Below are 23,603 nucleotides of genomic sequence, written 5' to 3'. Positions count from 1 at the left end.
AGGCGCTCTCGCGAGGCCATTTTGGCCGCCGCCGGCCGCCGTCGTGGCGCTGCCGGCGGGAGGCGGGGCGCGATGGCGGAGCCCGGCTGAGGCGGCGGCGGTGAGTGAGTGAGTGAGTGAGTGCGGCGGCTCCGCGGTGACCCCCCCCCCTACCAAACCCCTCCGCACCCCCTTCCCCCGCCCGGCTGTGGGTGCAGTGGCCGTGTCCCCTCCTCGTCCCGCCGTGGGGCCTCCCCTGCGCCCCGCCTTAACGCCGTGAGGGGGGAGAGGGCCCCTCCGGCCCCAGCCCCGCCGGAGGTTTTGGGGGCCGGGTTCCGGGGCATCCCTGCTCCAGGCCGGGCCGGGGGGACACGGCACAAACTCTCCCCGGAGCCGCGCTGGGCTGCGGGTCGGTTTTATTTTCTATTAACGCTACGTTTTTTTTTTTTCTACTCTGGGTAAGCCCGGGGCTAAAAGCCCGGGGCTTTATCGGGGACACCTGTTGGTAAATAGAGGAAAGAGCAGCCCTCTGCCACCGGGGTGGGAATTTTCCCGTTGGAAACTTACTTGGTATGTGCAAGAAGATCAAGGAGGGTGAGCGAAATGGACGAGACCAAAGGAAGCTATGTTTGTGTCAAGACCTTAAAGATGCTTTCACTGGTTTTTATTTACTAACATTTATTTTTTTAAAGAGGAACATCAAGTTCTGTAGGTACAACTAGACAGCATAAGAAGAATATTATTGCCTCTTATTTCAGTCAATCTGTTAGAGTAGCTGTGGGAAACTGTATTTGTTTATTTGCTTGTGAAGAACAGATCTCATGCGTGCATATGGAACTAGTGCAGATATTGAGTAATCTGTTCTAAAAAAAATCTGTACACTGTTTGCAATTAAAAAAGAAGTTGTGAATGTCTTTAACTAAAATTTACTGTTAATCTCTTTAATTTCATTCAAAAATTTAAACTCTTGATTGAAGACAGAAATCTAGAAAAGGTCTGAAATAAATTAAAAACATCAGACTTTGACAAAAAAGTCTATAAAAGAAAGGCAAAAAGATTAGTGCTTCTGCTCAGGGAAGGACAGGGAAAATGTGGCTCCTATTCCACCTTGTCAGCCAGTCAGCATGTGTATCTGGTCTTAACAAGGTCACACTGAGCAGGAAACTTCTTTTGGCACAGGGAGGATGAATGCTATTTGGACAATAACACGAGCTTATGGTTTTCTGTATGCTAGTTCTGCTTGTTCATGCTATGTCTTTTTTCTTTTCTTTTTCCCCCAGGATTATTATCCAAGAGGATTTAGACTTTGTTTAAAAAGGTATGAATTTTGTTTAGTCTGTATTCTTTCTTTTGCGGGCCACTGAAATAAGCTAAGTTTATATGTTTTGCCAGTTGCTCTGTTATATCAGATATTTTTCTGAAATAGAAAAAACAACACATCAAAACCTTTTTTTCCTTCCCTGTAATGAGTTGATAACTTTCCTTGTTTGTAAATACTGTTAGTGGTATAAAGTAGTGTAAGGGATATCACCTCCACCCCAGTATTCTTTATTGCTAGATTTTTCACAGCTTTTAATTTCTGTTCATCCTTTGCTGCGTTTTTTTATAGATCATGGAATTTTTGATCTAGAAGGATGCTAAATGCTTAAATATCTTTCAGATGCATCCCCTTTGTGACAGCATTGTATTACTTTTTAAATTAAATGCAGGTGTGTAATGGTTCAGGTTATATGAAGTTTTAATTTGAAGTCTGTTTTGCAAGATTGGCTGAAGGACTGGTACTGGGAAGATGCACAGGTGTTTAACGTATTTTCTTGAAGAATTCAGCTGCAACATCTGAAAGTATTTTGTATGGCAGTAACCTGAATTTTCTGTTCCTGAAGTCTGTTTTTAAAGAAATTGAAGCCTTGTTTGTTTTGTTATTCACCGTGAGTTAGGAAAGTGGTGTATATTCCCTCTAAACTCTGTGGAATGCCCTTGTGTGATTTCATCAGTAAATGGTTGAGACGTACAAAACCAAGTTTCCAGTGGTAAATTGGTCTTTTCTGATTAAGAATTGCATACAGCACAGTGTGAGGTGTGTAATGCAGTAACTTTTTTTTTTTTGATAGGCTTCTTTAGCCAAAAACTTTTTTTCCTTTCCTGAAAACTGATCTGGATCGTGAGATCTGCTGGGACATATATATGCATATATATTTACTTTCTTGTGGAAAATATAATTAGATTTTAATGACCTTCTAGTATATGATATGAACCAGATGATAATTAATTGTGTTAGCTAGGTATAGTTGTTAAATACCTTGTACCTGAAGACAGGAATTTTTATTTTGCTGTCCTGATGAAGTAATTCAAATGAAAGGCCTGTGGGATCAGGAAGTCTAGGAATAGTTTGGTTTGTTTTCAGGACTATGAAGACATAGCGAAATACTGTGTGGCTGTTTTCAGCATACAAATAAAAGAGAACAGCTTCTGAAGCAAGCACTCGAATGCTTTCTTTTGAATTCATTCTTCTCCTGGGATGTGAGAGGAAGCATATCTATCACATAGCATGGACTCATTATTTCAGTGTGATGCCTGACATGATTAAAATCCCTGTATCTTGGATATGCCATGTCAGAGGAGCTGCAGGGTTTGTGAATTAGAAGATTACAAGGTACAGGTTATTTAAAAAAAAGAGAAATCTGTATGGTTTTTGGCTTTCTCCCTGTCTGTGTTTGAGATCTCAGGAGAAGAGGGCATCGGGAAATATCTCCGGATAGTTGACTGTTTTTATGTGCTCAGTATCTCTCCTATGTATGATATATTGCAGGTATATGTAGAAATATATGTCACTTTGTGAGAACATATGCAGTAGATACTGGGCCTTGGTTTTGTATTCAAATGCTTACTAATACCGGTCTTCTCTAATGCTTCTTGAAGATGCCTGCTGCCTGTGATTCAGTGCTTGAAGATATTGAAGATATTGTGTCAGCAGAGGATTTGAAACCACACGATCGGCAATTTGTAAGAAAGAATGTTTTTCCAAAAGTGCGAAAACGCAATTCACGAAAAAATACTCAGACAGATGATGATCCCCCCAGTGACAGGTAAATTCTTCCATCAACCCTATCTTGTTGCTTTTCTCATATCTTACGTGCACTGTCAACTTCTAAAAAAAAGATTCTCATTATTTCATAATGTAAAGTCTGAATACAAGATAAAAAGAGTAAAATAGTGTTTATAAAATGTAGTGATAATGAATAACAAATCCTAAGCAAATTTCTTGTCCTAGATAAGCTTTCTCAGTCATAACTGATTTCTGCAGATACTGATTAATGTAGTAATCAGACAGGAAAAATAGTTCCTGTTACTTAAGCTTTTATGTGTAAAACATTTCTGAAAAATTCTATGCTTCTCCCTAATTACCTAAATAGCATCTGAGCTCTTCAAAATCAGTCCTGGAGTAGCCTTTTGACATCTGGAAGGAGAAATATAAACGAAATTCTGAGTATCACAAAAGGGTCGAGGTGGGAAGGGACCTCTGGAAGTCATCTTGTCCAACACCTCCTGCTCAAGCCGGGCCACCTAGAGCCAGCTGCCCAGGACTGTGCCGAGATAATTTTTGAAGATCTCTAAAGAGGGAGCCTCCACCACAACCCTGGGCAGCCTGTGCCAGCGCTCGGTCACCCTCACGGTGGAAAAGTGTTTCCTGACGTTCAGAGGGAACCTCCCGTGTGCCAGTGTGTGCCCACGGCCTCCTGGCCTGTCACTGGGCACCCGTGGAAAGAGCCTGGCTCCGTCCTCTCTGCCCCCTCCCTTCAGGTATTTGTGTGCCCTGATGTGATCCCCCTGAGCCTTCTCTCCTCCAGGCTGAACAGCCCCAGCTCTCTCAGCCTTTCCTCTTATGAGAGGTGCTCCAGTCCTTTAGTCATCTTCGTGTCCCATTGTTGGACTGTCTCTAGTACATCTGATATCTCTCTTGCTGGTGCATCCCATCAGGGCCCAGGGACTCGGGTATGTCCAGTTGCTTAAGTATTCCCTGACCTGATCTTCTTCCACCAAGGGTACATCCTCCTTGCTTCCGTCTTTCCACCTGATTTCTGGAACCTGGGATTTCCAAAGGCTGTGCTTTTTGTGTGTGTCATCCTGCAAGTGATAATAGTGAAACTTCTTTAGAACTTACTGCTTTATTTCAGTTGAAATAGTGTGCAATAACTACAGCATGTATCTCTGCATTTTTCCTTCTTGTGATTCCCATAAGAACAGAATCAACTTTCTGCTGCAGTGGAATTGATGAAAGAATAGCTGAACTCAATTACTGATTCTAGTTTCTACAGCAGTTCAGAGATCTGGATTTTTATTTTTTTTTTTCCTATTAATTTAAAGCTGATAGATAAAATTTCCCTGCACTATAAAGGTGAAAATAAAGCACATCTGGAATGCACAGGAAATTCAATTTTGGTTTTTGTTTCAAAAGAGATTTTATAAGCATAACAACACACCTTTATGTGAAGCACCGTAAAGGTGCATTGATGCCAGGAGCTGTATGTACAGCTGAACTGGTGGTCTCTAGATACTTCACACTAGCACTTCATTCTCCGAAGTATTCAGGTACTATATATTATCTAACAGGATGTATTTTAGTGTTTTTGACCCAAGAAAGCACATAGAATGTATTGTGTTTAGACAGTGGGAAGTCTAAACGCAGTGTATATGAGCAACATGTGTTGAACATATCTACTTAATGATCATTAATCTTCCATCTACAAATTTCTATTTCTATCTAGGGGAAGTATCTTTAAAAAAAGAAGTGCAAGGGCAGATTAAAAAAAAAAAAAAAAGAAAAAAAAAAACCACCAAAAAAAAAAACCCAACCAAACAAACCAAAACCAAATGTGGGCGGTGCAAAGGATTGTGTTCCAGGATATGTTATTCCTGTATTGGCATCTTTAGCTTATTGGCATAGTTATCCCAGGAGTTTCAATAACAGCTTCTTGCAGAATTTTTTGTTGGTTCTTAAACCAGAAAGGTTGGGACACGAGCTTTCAGATGTTAGTATGGCTGGTGGCAAGCTTAAGTTACAAATTTATAAAGCTTGTATGGAGGTGTGGTGAATGAAAATATTTTACATGGTTATGGTTTAGTAGCAATTGAAAATTTATTAATGGTGTGAGGTAGCTCAAAGTTTAGTTTTAGCATCATTTAATGATTGATTAAATTAAAGATTAACAAGGTGATTTGGTAGAATATGTTATGATTAAAGTAGCTACTTATTTACAGATTCAAGAGACAAGATTCACACTAACTACAAGATGTTCTAAATCAAAGGAAATATGTATGTGTATATGTATAAACACAAAACATACACACACAGAGAGTGTGGAAATAGTTGGATGTCCAGTAATATATATAGCCATCCACACTCACGAAAGCAATGTGTGCATTAAAGCACACAGGTAAAGAGGTGGATGGAAGAGACTAGTTTATGGTTACAATTTCCCTCTTCTTGAGTTTGGAGCAAATACAATGCATTGGTCTTTCTCGGTGGGGAATAACTGAGATTCAAGAAGAAGTCTGACTTCACCCTGGCCTTCTGTCAGCTTTGTGGGCAGATGGTCTACAAACTTTGAGTCTGTCCCAGCTCAGGGGGGTGCTGGTCACAGCCTGCTGCGATCCAGGAGAGCTCAAAGGGTCTTGCTTGGAATCGTTATGTATAGGGTCCAAGATAATTGACTTTCACCAGGTATTTTTCCATTCTGGTCCAAAGGGGATGATGGAATATTCTGGTATTTTATATCAATTGTTCAATCCCAGAACTTGCTAAATTGTGGAGTTTTTATGTCATCCCCTTTGGGCCACAACTCAAGTAGGCATGTACTAGGCTGCCAGGAGTATCTGTTGTTCTTAAGTGATAAGAGGTAGGGGGCAGAAACCAGGTGGGCCAAGGGGGTGCTTTAATGCTCTCTTTACTGCTTTTCCCAATCCATTTTGAATTGGCATGGGGCCTGTTTTCAAGTAATAGGGGAGTTAGGAATCAGGTGCTTTAAGGGAGTGCCTGAAAGCTCTGGTCCACTACCTTTCCCTATTCATCTTGGGTTGGTGTGTGACCCAGGGGGAGAATTGCACTAAGTACAAAGTGGCAGGAGAAGGAGGAGGAGGGAGAGTTGTACCGAAGGAGGGAACTACAGTCAGTGGGTGCCATAATACCGAAAGGTTGTAGTTTAGCTCCAATAGTTTGTTTGCTGTTGGCCTAATTTCAGTGCAGTCACTTGAAGGTCACCTGTTAAATGATATGGCTTTCAGAAAGTTAGCTAGTGGTTTTTTTTTTTTTTTTTTCCAACATAACTGTGTTGTACTGAATGTCTTCTTATCCTGCAGCTCTTGCGCCTTCTCCATTCTAAAACTCTTTTCGTGCCGTTGGTGGTGGATTGACCCTGGCCAACAACTGCACAGACACTCAGCCACTTGCTCACCCCTCTTCCCAGTAGAGTGGGAGAGAGAATTGGAAAAGCAAAAGCAAGAAACCTTATGGGTTGAGATAAAGACAGTTTAAGTGAAGGATAGGGTAATGAAAAACCCCAAATGATGCAAAAGCAATTGCTTACTGCTTCCCAGTAGCAGACTATTGCCCAACCAGTCTCCGAGCAGTGGTGGATTTGGAAAGACGAAGCTCCCAGTTTTTATTGCTGAGCATGATATCATCTGGTGCAGATTATTCTGTTGGTCAGTTTGGATCAGCTCTCCTGTACGTGTTCCCTCCCGGCCTGTTGTCCATCTCTGGCCTGCTTGTGGTGGAGCACAGTGGGAAACAGAAGGTTTTAATTCTGTGCAAGCTCTGTTCAACAGTAGCTAAAACATAGGTGTGTTATCAACGCTGTCTTAGTCACAAATACAAAACACAGCACCATATGGGTTGCTGTGGAGAAAGTTAACTTTATCCCAGCCAGACCTAACACCCACTACACTAAAATAACACGATGTTTTTCCCCAGCTGTTCTAGAGTTGGTACTGTTTGTGTTGCTTATTTTATATTTGGAGCATTACAACGAATTGAGTCTGTTCAGCGGGCTTAAAGGCAAAGCTTATTCACTTGCCGTTTTCATTCATTTTTACTTAACAGCATTATTCCTGGGGCTCAGACAATCTGGATTCGTACATGGGGATGTTCTCACAATAATTCAGATGGTGAATATATGGCTGGACAGCTGGCTGCATACGGATACAAAATTACAGGTAACAGTATCAGACAAATTGCATAATTGAGTTTTTTGGGGGTGAATGTTCAGAGCTGTCAAGCTGTCATCAAATGTTTTTAGTCTTAATTGCACTTTTCTTAAATTCCCTGTTGATTGTTTTCTGATTTGAAGGTGAGAAGGTAAAGTGTTTTCCTGGCATTAAGTGGAACGATTACAAGATGAGTGCTTTCAGAATGGTTAGGTTTTCCTGACAGGGCAGCCAGCTAATAGATGTCATGCAGAGCCTTTTGTGGGCATCTTGCTTGCTAAAATTAATTGAAAAGTTTTCATGAGAGTGGAAGGGAAATAATTACTTCTTTGGCAGAATCTGTCTGGTTGGTTGTAATTGGTGGAACCTGAGTGAGAGAGGGGAAGGAAGCGTATTGTCCCTTAGCGTTATCTGTTTGCTGCTGGAGCAGAGGTGAACTACTCCATGTGAATGATCCTTTGTTTCGGGAGGGATGATCAGCTTGATGGAAATGGGATGATACAAGATTATATCTTGTACATTGAAGAGAGCTGAAATTACTATTTATCCTTTCCTTCACAATACTTTAAAACACTCCCAGTCGTCTTGTTCTGCCTTCCCAACCCTAAACAAAAACCCCAAACTTGTGATTTTGTTGGCCACGTTTCATCTCCCTGATGCAGAACATGTTGAAAGAAGAGCTGTAGAAAGCTGAAAATGTAGATTGATGTCATGTTTCAATGGAGAATTAGTATCTGAATACTTTTGTGTAGCTTATGACTAGTCAAAATAAAAAATGTATTAATTAATTCAAGTTTTGGTATATCTTTCATTTAATTTTGCATTCTGCTTGTACTGAAAGTCTGCAAAGTTGCCTTTCCTGACATTTTGCTGGAAGTATGTTATTCCTCATTTCAGAAAATGCTTGTTTCTTTTCTTGAGCGTTTTCATGATATCATTAAACTGTTCCATCTCGCTTTCTGTTTTTGCAGTTGATCTTTGTATTTATCTAAGTAGAAACTAGATACTGAATTATTCAAGTGCTGAACTATTTTAGAGAACCCAGATAGTTCTTTAATTAATTAGTAGTGCAACTCCGGAGTAGGTATGCTCTTTTCACAGACAAGTGGAGTGCTGGTCCAAAACTCATCACAGCTGTTTGTGGAAGGCTACAAATCAGTTCTCAGTTTTGTTTTGTTATGGCTTTCTTAAATTTAACTTTTCTTTACCTTAATTTCTCTAATGCACAGTGTTTCAGAACCTACGTTGGGCTTGTCAAGATTTGGATGGCTGTCTTGTGCTTTTGAAATTTTATTGGGAGAAATGTTAGGAAAGATGGAGGGCAGCAAAGGAAGGAACTACCTAAAATTTTTGATACCTTGTCTTTTTAGAAAATTGAGTGTTCATAACTTTAGAATAGAAATAAGTCTACACCTAGAATCTGAAGCTGAGAACTAAGAACTGAATAAATGTTGCAGTAGCTGGGACAGGAATACATACACAGTAATACATACAGAGTAATTTTGGTAGTTATATATGAAATGGACTGCTAGTTTCTGGTAATTATTCAACTGATGCCTTGATTTAGTTTATTTGTGTGTATCTATATACATATATTGAGCAAACAAAACCCCCAGTGCTGAGGCGGTAGGCAGAAATTACCCAATGTTGTTTCTTTTTTTGTGACATTAGGTAGCTTCTTTTTAAGCTAATATATTTAAGGACCTCTGGAAACCTAATTTTTGTTCAACAGAAACAAAAATACTGGCTATAAATTCTGGCTAAAGTAAATTTTTACAAATCCATCTACTCGATGTTCTTTACAGGCTGTTAATGAAGCTGAAATTGAGTGCGAGTATTGCAGGTGTGGTAGCTGTATGTGAGAATGAGGTGTTGAAGGGGGCAACTGCCTTTCTGCTCAATATGGTGATGCTTCTGGCCACAAGTGTGTGCAGAAGTGCTGTGTTACTGCTTGGCTTGCTGATAATGTCTCTTAGGGTCCCACACTGGGACCGATCAATTTAATGTCTTTAATGGATTTAGAAGATGGGATGTGATGTTTGTAGGCTGTGCCAAACTGAGGGAAGTGGTTGATAGGCTGGAAACCAGGGGCTGTGGTTCAGAGGGACCTTACTAAACTAGGAAAAGGGTGAACAGAAACCATGAGACATTTAGCGAAGGGAAATGCAAGGTTGTAGGGTTGGCATAACCCCAGCTAGTGGTAAAGGTGGGAGTGGGCAGACTGACTAGGAAGCAGCTTTACAGAAAAAGATTTTGGGATTGAGGTAGACGAGAATTGACCATGAGTCAGCAATGTACTCTTGTAGCAAAAAAGGCAAACTGCATCCTGAGCTGTGTTGGCATGAGTGTAGCCAGCAGATCTGGGAAAGTGATCCTGTGGGACAGTGTTTGGAGTGCTGTGTCCAGTGATCCAGCTTGGGCCCAGGTTGGGCTCCCCAGGAAAAGAGAGGTTGATGTAGTGGCATGAGTCCCGTGGAGTGCCACAAGATGGTTTGGGAGCACATAATGTGTGAGGAGAGGACTGGGAAGACACGGGCTCTTCAGCCTTTAGAAGAGAAGGCTCATGGAAGATCCTGGTTGCAGACAGCAATACCTAGTAGGGGGGTACAGAGAAGATGGAGTAAATCATTTGTCAAGAGATGTGCGGTGAGACAAAGGACAACAGAGTCTTGCTATTCACAAAGTGGCAGTTACCATTTTTAGTGTCTGGTGCAAAACTTATTGCTCATGCTGTGCATCTTTCTGTAGAGGAAATGCCAGTACAGAGAGTTCCCCAACCTTTCTCAAGTATCTCTTGTCAATCCCTTTTCAGGAAAGCGTGTTGGTTTTGCTTTTTTTTTTTTTTTTATAGTAAGTCATTTGAGAAGTTCAAATAGAATGTCAAGGAGGGATTTAGTATCTTTGTTCTATACAGTGAGGTAGTTACTCAGCAGTAGTAAGTATTGTGTAATGTAATCCAAATTGCAAATGTTTCTTGAAACTAAATATTATTTGCACTATGCGAAAAATAAAAGAAAATTTTTTTTTGCAAGAGCTATTTTTTTAGATCAGTGTGCCTGCTGCTAGAATTTGTTTAGTGTAAAACTATTATAAACTTGAGAAAAAGATAGAAATATTCACAGAGGTGAAAGATTATCTGTTGTCAGTGTCTTGGATTCTACCCTGTTCTTGATTTGAACTCTGCTCAGGAGATGCAGTTGTGTTTTTTTTTTTTTTTTTTTTTTTTCTCTGTTTTTTTTTATATTTATTTTTTCTTGTTTTTCATGTACTTCAAGAAAGTTCTTTCTGTATGAGCACTTTTTTGTTGCTTTCAGGAGTGCCTATATCCGAAGGTGAAAACAGAGCTGTGTTAGTTTTTCACAGCAAAGACTACCTCTGTCTGGGGAGAGTGTGAATGGGCCGTATACAGATACTGCAATAACAGCAATGCTTATTAAAAATCAGGAACTGCATCAGCTGAAAAGGCCAGGGGACACCAGCAGAGGAGCTGAACCTATTTTTGTATCTGCTTTTACAATGTGGAGGTAGGCAGTATTCTGAACAAATCTTGCATACCATCCTGTGGCAACAGAAAGCTCCTTTGTTAGCGTGAGCCACGCAGAAATGTGTGGAGCAGCTGCTGTCAGTGTAGGGCTGTACCATGGCACTTGTTCTGAAAACAGTGTAGCTGATGGTGGCTTTACTGGTTTTAAAACTGGTTTTATTTTCTTGGCAGCATGACTCCCTGTACAGTCCAGATATGCCTGCAGACCTACTAGAGGGCTCCCTTTGAGATACACTGGAGGAAGAAACTCCCGTGGTACAGACAAGTAATGCCTACTGTGAAAAAGAGGAAGTGGGCGAGCTGGGAGCTCTCAAATACAGGGAGCCAGATGTTTGGGAAGGGAATTCAGTATGTGTGCCACTTAACAGTACTTTTTCTCTGAAAAATGGAACCAAACGTGTATAGTCAGGCATAGAAGGAATTTACTTCTGAGGTAGTTAGTCGTCTTAGCGTTTGATGGGATCTATAGGTTTCTGGTTCTGTGGAATTCATGGGTTTCGGCCTAGCGTTCTGGAATGCATTTTAGGGGATCAAGCAGTTAGGTATGCTTGTTATTGTGTGATAACTGCTTTTGGCTTGAGGCTGTTCAGGTCCAAAGCATTCCCTCCTCAGTGTTTGTAAAACATGCTGGGGGTGGGAGAGATGTTACTAATGACATAAAAATACCAGAATAGTCAGCAGTGACTTTTCCTTTTATAAAGAGGAGGTGAAAACTGTTATTAAACATTTGGCAAAGCTAAGCCAGTAGCAGTTTATCTGTGCTACGCTTTTTTTTTTTTTTTTCTTTATAAATAAATGCTAGCATGGATTTTTTCATCCTGTAGCATGGGATTCTAGAAGCAAAAAAGGGTGGAATTGTTTAGTTGCTAATGGCTTTGATATAGCACATAGAAACTAGGTAACTATTATAGACCCCTAGTTTTACTTGTTCAATTTTAGACCAGCCTTTGTTCAGGCATCTTTTTTACTGTCTTGCACAAATTTTTTTGTAAGTTTGTTGGATGTGTTTTTCATGGGTTCCTTCCTGTGTCTCTTAAAGAGCTCACTTCATTACTGTGATGAATGGTATTTGTTGGCATGACTTGTATCAGTGAGATTTGCCAATTCCTATTGAAGCTTAATATTTATAATTCATGTTATATGTCTTACAACACTGAAATTGACTGTGCAAAGAATTTGTGTATTTCTCTAAAGCAAACCTCAAATAATGTTTTGAAATACTGTTAAAGAAATTCTCTGGTTTTATTGCCTCTTCTGCTTCTTAATTTTCTAAACACTTGTCAGTTTTGTTTACCAGTGGATATAGCTGAGGTATCCTTAAGACTGTCCATGTTATCAAACAGCAGATCTGTAGAAGAAAGAAGGAAAAAGGCAAGGAAGAACAAATACTCTGACCTACTCTAGGACTTCGTGTTGAAAAGACGACAGATGTAAAAGGAGACATGCTTAGTCTGCTGTTGAAAAAGCAGATGAGGTGCTACGAACTAATACAGACTTCGATGTTCAAAGGCACTTATTAGTGTTGTTTGTTGCATAAACCATGCCTTCTTAGACATAGGCCATCCCCATACAAATACAGCAAAGCATGCTGCAGCATTCATTTTATTTATCCAAGTGGAAAATAAAATTACTAAGACTGCACAGGTATTGACTCATGGTTTCTGAATCACAATTCAGACTCTGGTGCTTTGTTTTAAGTGTTGTTTTAAAAGTATTTCTCTGCTGCAGAATAAAATTTTAATAATTTGAGATTTTGATTTATTTTGTTGTGCTAAAGTAGAGATCTCTTAAACAGGTTACTGTATTCTGTACATTTGTTAACTTAAAATAAGCTCTCTGCAGCCTGTGTAGTGGTTGGTGAAGTATTTTGACTACGGTTTCTCCTAATTTCTAGTGTATGCTTTTAGTTGCTCAGAATCAGCAGTTGGTCTTTCCATTTTTCTCTCTCCACCCTGCTGATAATGCTTTTCTGTTCCTTCATAAATAACATGTAAAACAGTAGTGATTACCATGTCATTTTGGGGTGCTAGAAGCCATCCTCATCGTGAAGGTATTTTTAGTATTCTTTTTTAATATTTATTAGCTACTTATTAAGTACTTGATATTTCTTGGTATTTAGCCTTATCAATTGGAGAATTCAAGCTTAGTCTTTGCTCTTAGATTTGTACTTTTCAAATGGTTGTGGTTGCAGTGCCAATTTAGGAAAAAAAGATGCTTTACAACTTTTTTTGTGGGGGAGGTAGATTTTTTTTTTTTTTCAGGTGATGAGGCATTTCTGTTTTCTCTGACAACACTGCAGTCATGAAACTGTCATTCTCTGTGAAGCAGCTGAGCAGTGGAGAAAAGTGAACCAAGGTGTAAATCCTGTGGTGTTTTGTACCCTTGCTGAAGATTTCACCTGTTGTCTACAATTTGTAGAATCACAGTCCTGTATGATTTTTGCATTGCTTGACAACCTTACACACCTGCATAACTACTCCTGCAACAGATTTCATTTTAAAATTCAAACAGATTGATAATCTGGGTGTAAAAGCTTTTGACTGTTGAAACTGAGAGAGGCAGTAAAGTAACTTATTTCTGTACCTGCTGTTAAAGCCAGATATTTGTCTTAATGGTTCCAGCAATATGGCATTCTGCTTTCAGAAGGTCTAAGTTGCTGCTTGTCACAAGTTTGCTTTGTGTTTTGGTTCTTGGTACTCTGGCCTGAAAACCCTGCTCTGTTGTGCACAGTTAGTATGTCAACGCTTGGGATGTGGGTCTGCTGGTTTTTATTATGTTTGGTCTTGTTTTTTTCCATGCTACTGAGATAATTGTTACAGTTGTGCAAATCAAGAAGCAGCTTCCAAGGAGATACAAGAGCTCTTGTCATCTGTTCAGAATCTGTCACTTTTGTGGTGAGATGGTTAAGAGGTTGAAGGAGAGAGGGTGAAATGGGACATAGAGGTGGGGAGAAAAAAGAAGAGGTGATGTTCATGTGATGGAACAGATATAATTGCATGAATGTAGACAGTGAAGATTTCGCAGTTCTTTGGGAGGAATGCAGGTATTCCCAGTGCAGCCCGAATTGTCCTGTAAGGTGATGAGTGGGATGATGGGTCTGGGTATGCTTAGGCTGCTTTCTTGCAGTGTAGAGTTAATACAACATCATGCTGTGACTCATCTGCAGCAGTGTACGTTCCCCAGGTGTCTGTAAACTAATGTGTAATTGTGGTTTTGGCAGCTGTGTGTTACAGGGAACACAGGAGTACTAATACAGTAAAACTTCCTAGCCCGTGTGTGGCTAGAGTTCTGTTACTTATCACTTCTGACTTGCAGCACAGTGCAAGATATACAGCCTCTTTGCGGTGAGTTTTTCCTACCTCATCTTCCTCCACATCAACTTCTTATTCCCATTAGACAACTTTCTGTTTAATTGGGGTGTCTAGCTTTGAGGATGTTGTGTCTCTGTTACAGGATAGAACTCCTCTAATTCTCAAAGTGGGCAGTGTTTCCCCTGTTTATGGGGGAACTAGAAAGAACTAGTGTGTGTTTTCCCCTTGTAATGGCTTCCTGTATCACTGCTGTTAGAGCTTGATCTGACAAGTGTGTGCTGTTTTCTTTATCCCACTTAAAATCACCTATTTTACAGTCCATCGAAGAATTGATTTCTTTTAGTGTTCTTATTTCAGTCACAGAGCTGGCAACTGAAAGCTGGGAGCAGGCTTAAGAGTCTAAATAAATCCTATGTGCATAGTACCTTCATAGACACTTGTACCGAGCCTACATAAGTAAATTTAAGCATGTGTACGTGTGTAGGGTTTAATTCTAGTGGCAGAGTAATTGACTGCAGGCTCTAGTGGTTGTGCAGCAGGGTTTAGTTCAACTGTAATCAACAACACTGAACTTCTTGTAATCCAGAAGAATGAATTTAAAATGGCCTGAACCATGAGAGGTAAATTTCAACTTCTGGGAACGTGCATCCTTCTGTCTGGAATGTGTCCCTGTAGTAGATGGTTAAGCAATTGGTAAATGAAGCATAAATAGCAGTGAAGTGAGTTCTGCATAGACGTAGAGGTGATGCGGAGCTTTATAGAGTGCTCTAATGAGATGCTAATTTTGCATATCATGGTTCTTTGTGCTACAAGCAATAATTTATAAAAAATTTATAAAAGCTAGTGGGAGAACAGACCAGAGTTTTACAACCGGAAGATATTTTTGAATGTGTACTCTCAGGTTAAGAGCAAGATCATATTTTGATCAGGAGTATCTGTAGGATCACCTGAAAAACACTTGCTTGTTGCCCAAGGTGACTGGGGAGTGGTGGAGGAGGGCTAATGTTTCTGCAGGCTCTTGATATAATTTGCCTATAGTTTCATTTTCTAGGAAAGATGAAGCTTAGCTCCGAGTTTCTTGGTTTTGAGAAATTGCTGATTAAGACAGAGCTCTTTGAACTTGCCATGTTCAGCTTTTCCCATGCAATTTTGCATTAAGATATCTTCGATATACTTTGGGAATGCTTTTTGGACAGTTACAGTGTGGGTGCCTCTGTGTGCGAATTGCTATTGCTTCATGTTACTCTGCAGAGTCAAGGCAAGTCTAAGTGAGTTAGTTTCTGGTTTGTATGCTGGTAAGAATTTTTAATGTAACACAACTGATCCGGAAATGTGCTGTGTGTCCAAATACAGAGCATTAAACTATATTGTTCTTCTGTCAGGCCTGAGGGTATGCCAAGAGACAAGACTACCATGTGATTATGGAGGCTGGCTGGAGGCAGTAGAAATTCACTAAACAGATAAGGGACAAATTGGTTTTGGTGCTTTTTATTATAGATGGGGATAAATAAAGTACTTCCTCCTGTCCTCCTCTCCCCCTCTTTCCCCCTCCCTGCTGCCTAACAGAGCTGAGTATAATTTCTATTTCCTTCTTTGTGGCCAATTTGGGTTATGTTCAGGTAAGCCTGCTAAGTGTTTCCATGGCTCCCAGGTGTAAAAACAGGTCCTGTCACCAAGCATACAAGTAACAATGAATGTAGATATTTTTTCTTCTCTGAGTCCCATCTCATCCTTGGAGTGTATCTGCTGTTGTCTTAAATCTTCTGTGCTTTACATTTATGCCTTTTTCCTCTCCCTTTTTTTTTTTTTTTTACGATATAGCATTGTGTCTCCCCAGGCCTGGTTGGCACAAGCAAGTTCAAATGTACCAGACACATACCCTTCTGACTTCTTTCTGTTGACGTTTTACAGTTGTACTATGGTCACATTAAAAAACAAACAAACAAACAAAAAAAAAAACCAAAACCAAAAGCCCCCAGGAACAACAAACCACCAGGGTATGGTAATACATAAAGTGGTTTAGTTTTGTAGGTTCGTCAGCCGAAGGCAGTTCCCAGTGGGCATGGGCTGGGAGCAGGGGGGCCGAGAGGCGGCCGCGCTGCCAGAAGGGTGCTGGGCTGGGCCTGGCTCCTTGCTGCCTGGCTGGGGAGCACCCCTGCACCCCCCTCCTGTCAGCTAGTTGGGAGAGTGCTTAGCCTTCTCATTACTGTTGAGCTGTGTTCCTGATTTGATTTAGGGCTACTGGATTATTATTCACATTTGAAGTGCAGTCATGTGCGCTTAATGAAGTTGGCTTTAATTTAAATTATTTTCTATAATTCTGGTTTTATGTCCATTTAATTAAGCAACTTAGCTATTGAATATTAGGAAAGTCTATGTTTCTGACTTCTGCTTCGTCTTGGCGTTACCACTTTTTAGCTTAAGTTAGGTTTTGTGTTGGACTCATTATTTTCCCTTCTAAAGAGTCTGTGTTATGGGTTTGAGATTTGTAAAGTATAATTGCTAAATTCTCCTTTTTGAAGAACTGTTCCATTTGGAAGCCCCTTTTTACTTCATGTTTGTTGGTCTGGGGAGAGTGGTTTAATTTATCTAAGTATTTCTCTTTGAAACATTAACTGAGGATTTTGCTTATAATAATCAATGTGATCTCCTGTTTATTTTCATTAAGGAACGATTTTAAGTTTTTGTTTTACTTTAATAATCTTATCTAGGTTGTCTTACAGTGTGTATTACACCATGACATTGAAAATTGTAAGGACTTCTGAACAAATTGTATCTGAAATTTATGATTGTAGTATAAGTAAAACCATGAGTTTAGCTAATAATAAAGGCAGGTGGTGTTCAGGTTGGACGTTGGTGATTGTTACAGTTTAAGGCTAGCATTTCAGGTAGTTGGTAACTATTGTCATTGGTCCAGTGCTATCCCAGGTTTCCAGAGCATTTGTTCAAGCAAATAATGATGTACAGAATCTGATCTAATGTGTTTTTTGAGGGAAAGTACTGCTTGCTGTGAATTAACATCCTGAGTTGAATGTTGGTGAGGCCTGGCTACATACTTAGCATGTGAATTTTGTATGGTTAATTTAGGGTTTGTGCAAATACTTTTTTTATTTGCCATTGGTGAGCATATATAATTTTCTTGAGCTTGTCTTCAGGAACTTCTGGGTTGTATAAATTTTTCATTTTTTTCCAGCTAAATATTTTTTAAACTTAGTTTTTAAAAATCTTTTATTGTGAATGATGCTTAAACTAATGGAGATAAGCCAGTTGTCCAAGGGCAATTTGTCCCTTGTACATGTTTGGAGTGGCAGAGCTGCACACTGGGAAGCATCTGAATTAGCAGGGAAGGAGTTCTGTGTTCCTGGAGCTGCGTTGTGCTTGTGCTGGGTTTCTGTGAGTGGTGGGGGTTGGTAGTGGGGCGGGGGGCTACAGCTGTGGACCCCTCTGAGAAGCTTCTCGAAGCTCCCCTGGCTACAAGTCAGACCCGCATCTGGCCAGGACCAAGCCAACTAGAGATGGTGGCCACACCTCTGCGAGAGCATATTTAAGAAGGGGAACCTGGGAGGAGGAGTTGAAGTTGTGAGGAAGAGTTGCGACACCTGTGTGAACACCAAGGTTAGGAGAAGAAAGGAGGAGGAAGGGGGTGTGTGTGTGTGTGTGCCGGAGCAGAACCCCCTGTATCCTGCGAGGAGATGGCAGGGCTGTTCCCCCCACCACCCATGGGTGTCTGCGGCGGAGCAGAGGCCGGCCTGCAGCCTGTGGAAGAGCCCACGCCAGGACAGGCGGCTGCACTTAAAGGAGGCCGGGACTCTGAGGGGAGAAGCAGCCCCCGCTGTTGTAGTTCAGTGCTGGGAGGACTGCAGTGCGCGGGGGTGACCCACCCCAGAGCAGCCCGGGAGAGACTGCAGCCCGTGGGGAGGACTCGCACTGGAGAAAGTTCATGGAGGACTGTCTGCAGTGAGAGGGGAGCCCCGGGGAACAGGGGAGGGATGCAAGGAGTTCCCTCCTCTACAAGAAGGAAGGAGTGGCAGGAGTGACTGCGTGCCCCCTTCCCTGCCCCCTGCACTGCCGGGAAGAGGAGGTAGAGATATTGGGAGCAAAACTGAGCCTGGGAAAGAGGGCGGGGTGGGGGGAAGGTGTTCTCAAGATGTGGTGGAGCTTCTCACTGTCCTACTCTGTTAAGTGTTGTTATTGTCTGTATTCAATTTATGGGTTTTTTTTCTTCCCCTAATGGGTCTGTCAATTGCCCTTGACCATAATGGGTGAGTTGTAACAGTTTTGCAACAGTTATGCTTAGCCAGGGTACAATGTGTCTGCAAAAATGCACATCCATGAAGCTTGTGTGCACTTCTGTGAATCTTCTATGTGCTACCAGTTGGAGTTAGCACATCAAGTGTTGGGCCTGATGTGCAGGCTTCATCTATCTGTTTGAGCAGAAGACATCAGCATTTGTCATGTGTGTCAGATCCCTGGCTTTGGAATTTGCTTACAGAAAGAAACTAAGCAGAAAAGCAGAAACTTTGTCTTGGATGACTATAAATAGGCTTTGAGTTAACTGTGCCAAAACTGAATTGCTGTTGATTGGTACAAGACACTGGTGTATAGAGAAGTGAGTTTTTTGGCTTGCTATTTAATAGAAGACAGATCACTTGGCTGCTGATTTAATTAGGCATTTTGGACCCTTAGCTGTTGTTGGCCAGGCTTTAAGGGTAAAAGTGTGCTTGTTTGTAATTGATTCCCTAAGTGATAGTTGACTTTTGAAATTCTGCTGTTTGTTTATGGGTTGGCATTTTTCTGTTTGTCTTTATCATGCTTTGAAAAACTCACTTACCATTGGTAAATGTTAATCTTCCTTTGTGAGTGTAAAGATGTAAACCATCAGATGATGGTAAATTTGAACATCCAGTATTTGTTTAATTAGAGGTTTGAGTTTTAGGATTGTTAGTGATGAAAGGAGAATATCAACTGAATATGCTTTAGAAGTCTACTAACTAGAAAATAAAAAATTTAAGCTTAAGTCTGAGACAATCATGTTGATATATTCTCAGCAGTTTCCAATATTCTTCATAATGTTACAGTAGAATAGGAAAAAACCTAACAGAATTTTTAATTAAAGGAGAAAATTTTCGTTGTTAAAGTTTTTTTGTGTAGTTGTTTGTGGGTTTTTTGTGTTGTTTTTTTTTTTTTTTTTTTAAAGAGCAAAACAAAACAAACCCCCAAGCACACAAAAAAACCCCAAACCCATGAAACTTACAGGAAGGAGGAGGAGTTTCTCAACAAGCTGTTTTGCTGTGACACTTGTCCTTTTGTTAAAAAAAAAAAAAAAAAAAAAAAGACAGGTTGGAAAACCAGTGTATTTTCTAGATACAAACACAGCAGAGCAGAAACGCAGTGTTTTCTTTGGTAGGTGGGTGACAGTTCATTTACAGCTGTCGCTTTTCCGTGCTGCCAGTGGTTCCTCACTTTACTGAGGCAGAAGTATATTGAAATGGAGAGGACTGTGAGCTCATCTCTGCTGTTCAGTGAGTCGGGGAGAAATTCTCATAGTTTAACAGCCCCTCAGTGTGGTGCTGCTTGCCTGCTGGCAGGCAGTCGGGCACCGGCTACAGGGCGAGGAGGTTATTTCTGGCGTGTAAATTGATGCAGAGAAGGATGGGGAGAGGAATTTTAAAGCAGACTGTTTTCCCTGACCACCTGTAGGGATCAGGTTGTAAATTGGTGATAGTGACTCTTAGATTGCTGCTGTCTGTCGTAGATTGTGGGCCAAAAGGCACCTGCTCGGCTGAGCTTTCCTTCCCGGGGCTGGGCCTTTCACTGGCATTTGCTTTAGCTGGCTGTCAAAAGTTGCAGTGATGGAGAATTCGTAACCCCTTTTGGGTGATTAACTACCTTTCTGGTTGAAAAGTCTTTCCGAATGTGTAACCTAAATCAGCACAGTTCAAGCCTATAGCTGCCTGTTTTCTTTAGTGGGTATGGCGAATATCTGAGTCTTTTCTTCTTGATAGCAACCTCTCGCATATATGAATGCTGTTATCACTTTTCCCCATAGGCATCTTCTGTCTAGGTTGAATGGACCTAATTCTTAAAAGCTTCTCTTATAGGTCATGTTCTCTAGATCTCTGACCTTTCTTGCTCCTCTCCTCTGGACGTTGTCGAGTTTATTTGCATCAATCTTCAAGTGCGTTAGTCTGTATATCTAGTGTGTACAATTCTGATAAATGGGTAGTAGGTAGATTTTTCTAATGTGTTATTCAAAACATGGTTTGTGAAACTTTCAAATTTAGGTCCCAGGACAGCTGAGATCTGGATCAAAGTCTATTAAACAATAGCTATGTTTTAATTGATTTTTTTTTTTTTTTAATTTTTTAAAGTAAAATGGGAAATACTGAAATACACTTGTATAGAAAAAATATTTATGGGAGATGATTTTAGAATAAAACTCTTCACGATGGAAGAGCTGAAGTCTTGGTGCTTTCTTGTATACTGTCCTGAGCAGAATACCTTGCTTCTTTGCATCAATTTTTTAAGTGTTGGAACTGAATGCAGCTAATCTATAGAGCTTCACAGGTTTTAAGGATTTGCTTCTATGGCTCACTTAGAGACATTGCTGTTGTTCATAATGGCAATATTCTAGCTTTTTTAATAATACAAACTCTGATTTTTCAAAGCCAAAGATTGACATAACACTTCTGTTTGCCTTTATTTTTTCTGCTGTAATTTCAAAAATACTCTGGCACCACTTGTTTTATTTTTTGGCCATTTTAGTCTAAAGCCAGATTAGTTACTTGGTTTGATTTACTGCAAAGTTGGACAAATCTTTGGAAGTATCTATGCATATGTATTAAGACATTGCGAAAGAAAGAGGCCAGAGGATTAATAGGACTGAGTGCTCAAGAGATGGCTCATCTTTCATTTAACACTAGGGCTTACTTATGCTGAGTTAAAATATGTACTTCTGAAACTAGAGCCTTAGACTTGAAACACTTTATTTTAGTGTTTGGTACAGTGATTGATTTCTGTAGGTATTTTGTGCAACTTGAGCTGGTAAAGAATCCGTCGTCATGCCAGTCTTTTGGGCCTTAAAGTATCTCTTTTTTTCCTTCAGTGGGTTAGAAGAGTTTAATTTACTGATGTATGTAACTTCAGATGTTTCAACAGTTTTAGATTCGTGACAAACAGAGAAGTCTTGGCCATTTAAATTCGGTTGAAGAAAAAACTTCAGAGAAACATTAGATCTAAATTTAGTTTTGGTATCAGACTTTTGATAAGAGCTATACAGGGCTCCCTTATAATAAAAATTCTGCTAATGCTTACTTACCTTCTCCAGAGCATTTTTAGAAAGCTTTTCTGAAGGACTAATAAGGTATCAAAGAAGTGTGTTTTAAATACCGTCTCCCCCCGTCTTTTATGAAGCCAGAGTTTAGGTCAGTGGGAAGAGATTTGTAACAGTTGGTGTAGATTTTATCTGTAAAGTTTCAACTTTAGGTTTTCTTATAGCAATTGTATGGATCACGTCACTGGTTTCTTTGAATTTACTTAAATGCCTGAGGACTTTATCAACTAATGTGTCAAACTTAGTATGGTAGTACTTGCTGTACTGCAAGTCACTGCTAGATGGCAATGTGTAACTGTGCTTTCACCAAAATTATTATTGAAACCTATTTTTGAGAACTGTTTAAATTAACATTTAGGTTAAAAATGGCATTTTATTCAATTTTATTTTCAATTTAGTCACTTAATTGATCCCACTACAAGTGATCTCTTGGCTCAGGGACTTATTTTGCGTTGTTTGAAAGGACTCAAAAGTTCAGAGGCAGCCCTAGCTAGGGAGGTAAAATTTTCCTGCATTTCCCACACAATTTTATTAATAATGCAGAAGCGTTGCATAATTTAGGCTTGTGTAAATATCCTAGAAGATTATTCAGAAAGAATGAGATCCACTGTCAGGTTGAATATGGTCGCAAAGGAAATGAAGCAGTGATTAGTATAAAAGTCTTTTGAGATTGGAGGGATTTGTATGATTTTTCTTAATTGATCATCATCCATGTATGTTCATGCTAGTTACACGAACACTTCATTTTCAGAATCTTAGCTAGGGAAGCTTAAGAGTGTTGCAACTTTTTTTTTCCTCGCCATAAAATTGGATTTTTGGGTTCGGAGTGACTGTGCCTTATTATTGTAAGCATAGTAGTTCATTCACGGAGAAAATCATACCCAAATAAAGCTTATGGGTGTGGTGTGAAGACGCTCGCACTGGGATGCAGCCAGGGTTCTCTGTGTCCAATCAGGACGGCCTAAGGGGTTTTCATAATGATCAGCCTTAGCAAGTGGTTTTCACTGTGCGGGCAGTAAAATATACTAAGCAGTCCGTTTTCCCTTATTGTAATGGTTAAAAACATTTTTAGACGTTTTGGCAAGGCAGATTTTCATGGTTCTCCGGTATGTACATCGGGAAAGTTTGCATCTCTTAAAGGTGTGGATTCTTCCAACAGAAGAAGAAAGTTCGCTTCAGCTGCAGCTTGTGCTATGTGTCATTAAAAAAAGAAACTCCAAAGGGTCTGTGAAGTGCAAAAATGGCATTTATGTTACCAGACTGCATGTTTTCTGTGTGCATGTATGATTATTTTTTTTTTTTGCATCATTAAGTGTTATTACTTGGGTTCTTTTGGGGAAAGGGAAACAGATGTAGTTGCTGAATGCTGTAGTTGTCTCTTAGTGTAATGATTATGTGGATTTATTTAATCTTTGGGATATATTCTTCATTTACTTCCTGAGATTTTGCTGGTTACTGTCTTTGTTCACACCTGTACTAGTGTATCAGTGATAACTTGCAATGTGTGTATACAACATTTCTAGCTTGACTCACCTTCCTGGTACCAATTGAAATCACTTGGTGAATTTGTACTTGGAGCTTCAGGTGTGTTACCTAGCACACATTAAGGAGAAAATGGAAGATTTCGTATAACACTTGGTTCTTTTAAAAAATGAAACAAATATTAGCAGATATTGGCACAGGAACTTTTCTTATAGGAAGATTGTGAGGAAAAACTGAGCATTTACGTTTACTTTCCTTAGCTGCAAAACTTTATTAAAGCCAATTTTTTTTTCACTGTGTTTTTGGGGAAACATCATTCATATTGAAGAAGTGTTCTTACAAAGAATGTATACCAGAAGGCAACGGAAAGTGGTTTCTAGCCATATATCATTTTTGAGACATTGAAATCACAGTAATCTGAATTAGTTTTGTTACTTGAGGCTGGATGGCAAAAGTAGGATGTTTGTATCTCAAGAGTGGAAAAGATAAGAACCACCACTGTCATAGGTGGAAGTTTCCTCAGCTTAGAATAATACATAACCGTAGTACATATACCCATAGATGCTGATCTCTGAAAATGAGTCAGTGATTCTAGTGATCAAGTTTCAGTTTAAAATGTGAAAGAATTAGTTTAATACAACTCTCTTATTTTGCAGGTTTTCACAGCCTTTGGTTTGAAGCAGTAAGGCAGCTTCTAGGATGAATTAGTAACATGTAATTGGTTCAAGTTGAGATCTTTCCTCCTGCGTGT

At 40.0% G+C, this 23,603-nt stretch overlaps 1 protein-coding gene across 4 annotated transcripts in view; it reads left to right on the top strand.

Moving 5' to 3' along the window:
- Positions 1-52: 52 nt before the first annotated feature.
- Positions 53-23,603, top strand: part of CDKAL1 (CDK5 regulatory subunit associated protein 1 like 1) — a 432,929-nt gene continuing 409,378 nt past the window's right edge. The window contains exons 1-4 of one of the 4 annotated variants that reach the window (XM_042806719.1): positions 53-104; positions 1,260-1,297; positions 2,899-3,065; positions 7,079-7,191. In XM_042806719.1, the coding sequence (XP_042662653.1) occupies positions 2,899-3,065; positions 7,079-7,191 (280 nt within the window). In that variant the 5' untranslated portion in view covers positions 53-104; positions 1,260-1,297. Of the gene's footprint in view, positions 109-1,259; positions 1,298-2,898; positions 3,066-7,078; positions 7,192-23,603 lie in introns of those variants that run through there. The other 3 variants (XM_042806718.1, XM_042806720.1, XM_032998847.2) reach the window with 3 other exon arrangements.

This window comes from Tyto alba, unplaced genomic scaffold, assembly GCF_018691265.1.
Source record: "Tyto alba isolate M040663 unplaced genomic scaffold, T.alba_DEE_v4.0 Super-Scaffold_48, whole genome shotgun sequence".
Taxonomy (NCBI): domain Eukaryota; kingdom Metazoa; phylum Chordata; class Aves; order Strigiformes; family Tytonidae; genus Tyto; species Tyto alba.
Note: the sequence above shows the minus strand (reverse complement) of the source record. Positions and strands in the feature narration are given on the sequence as shown.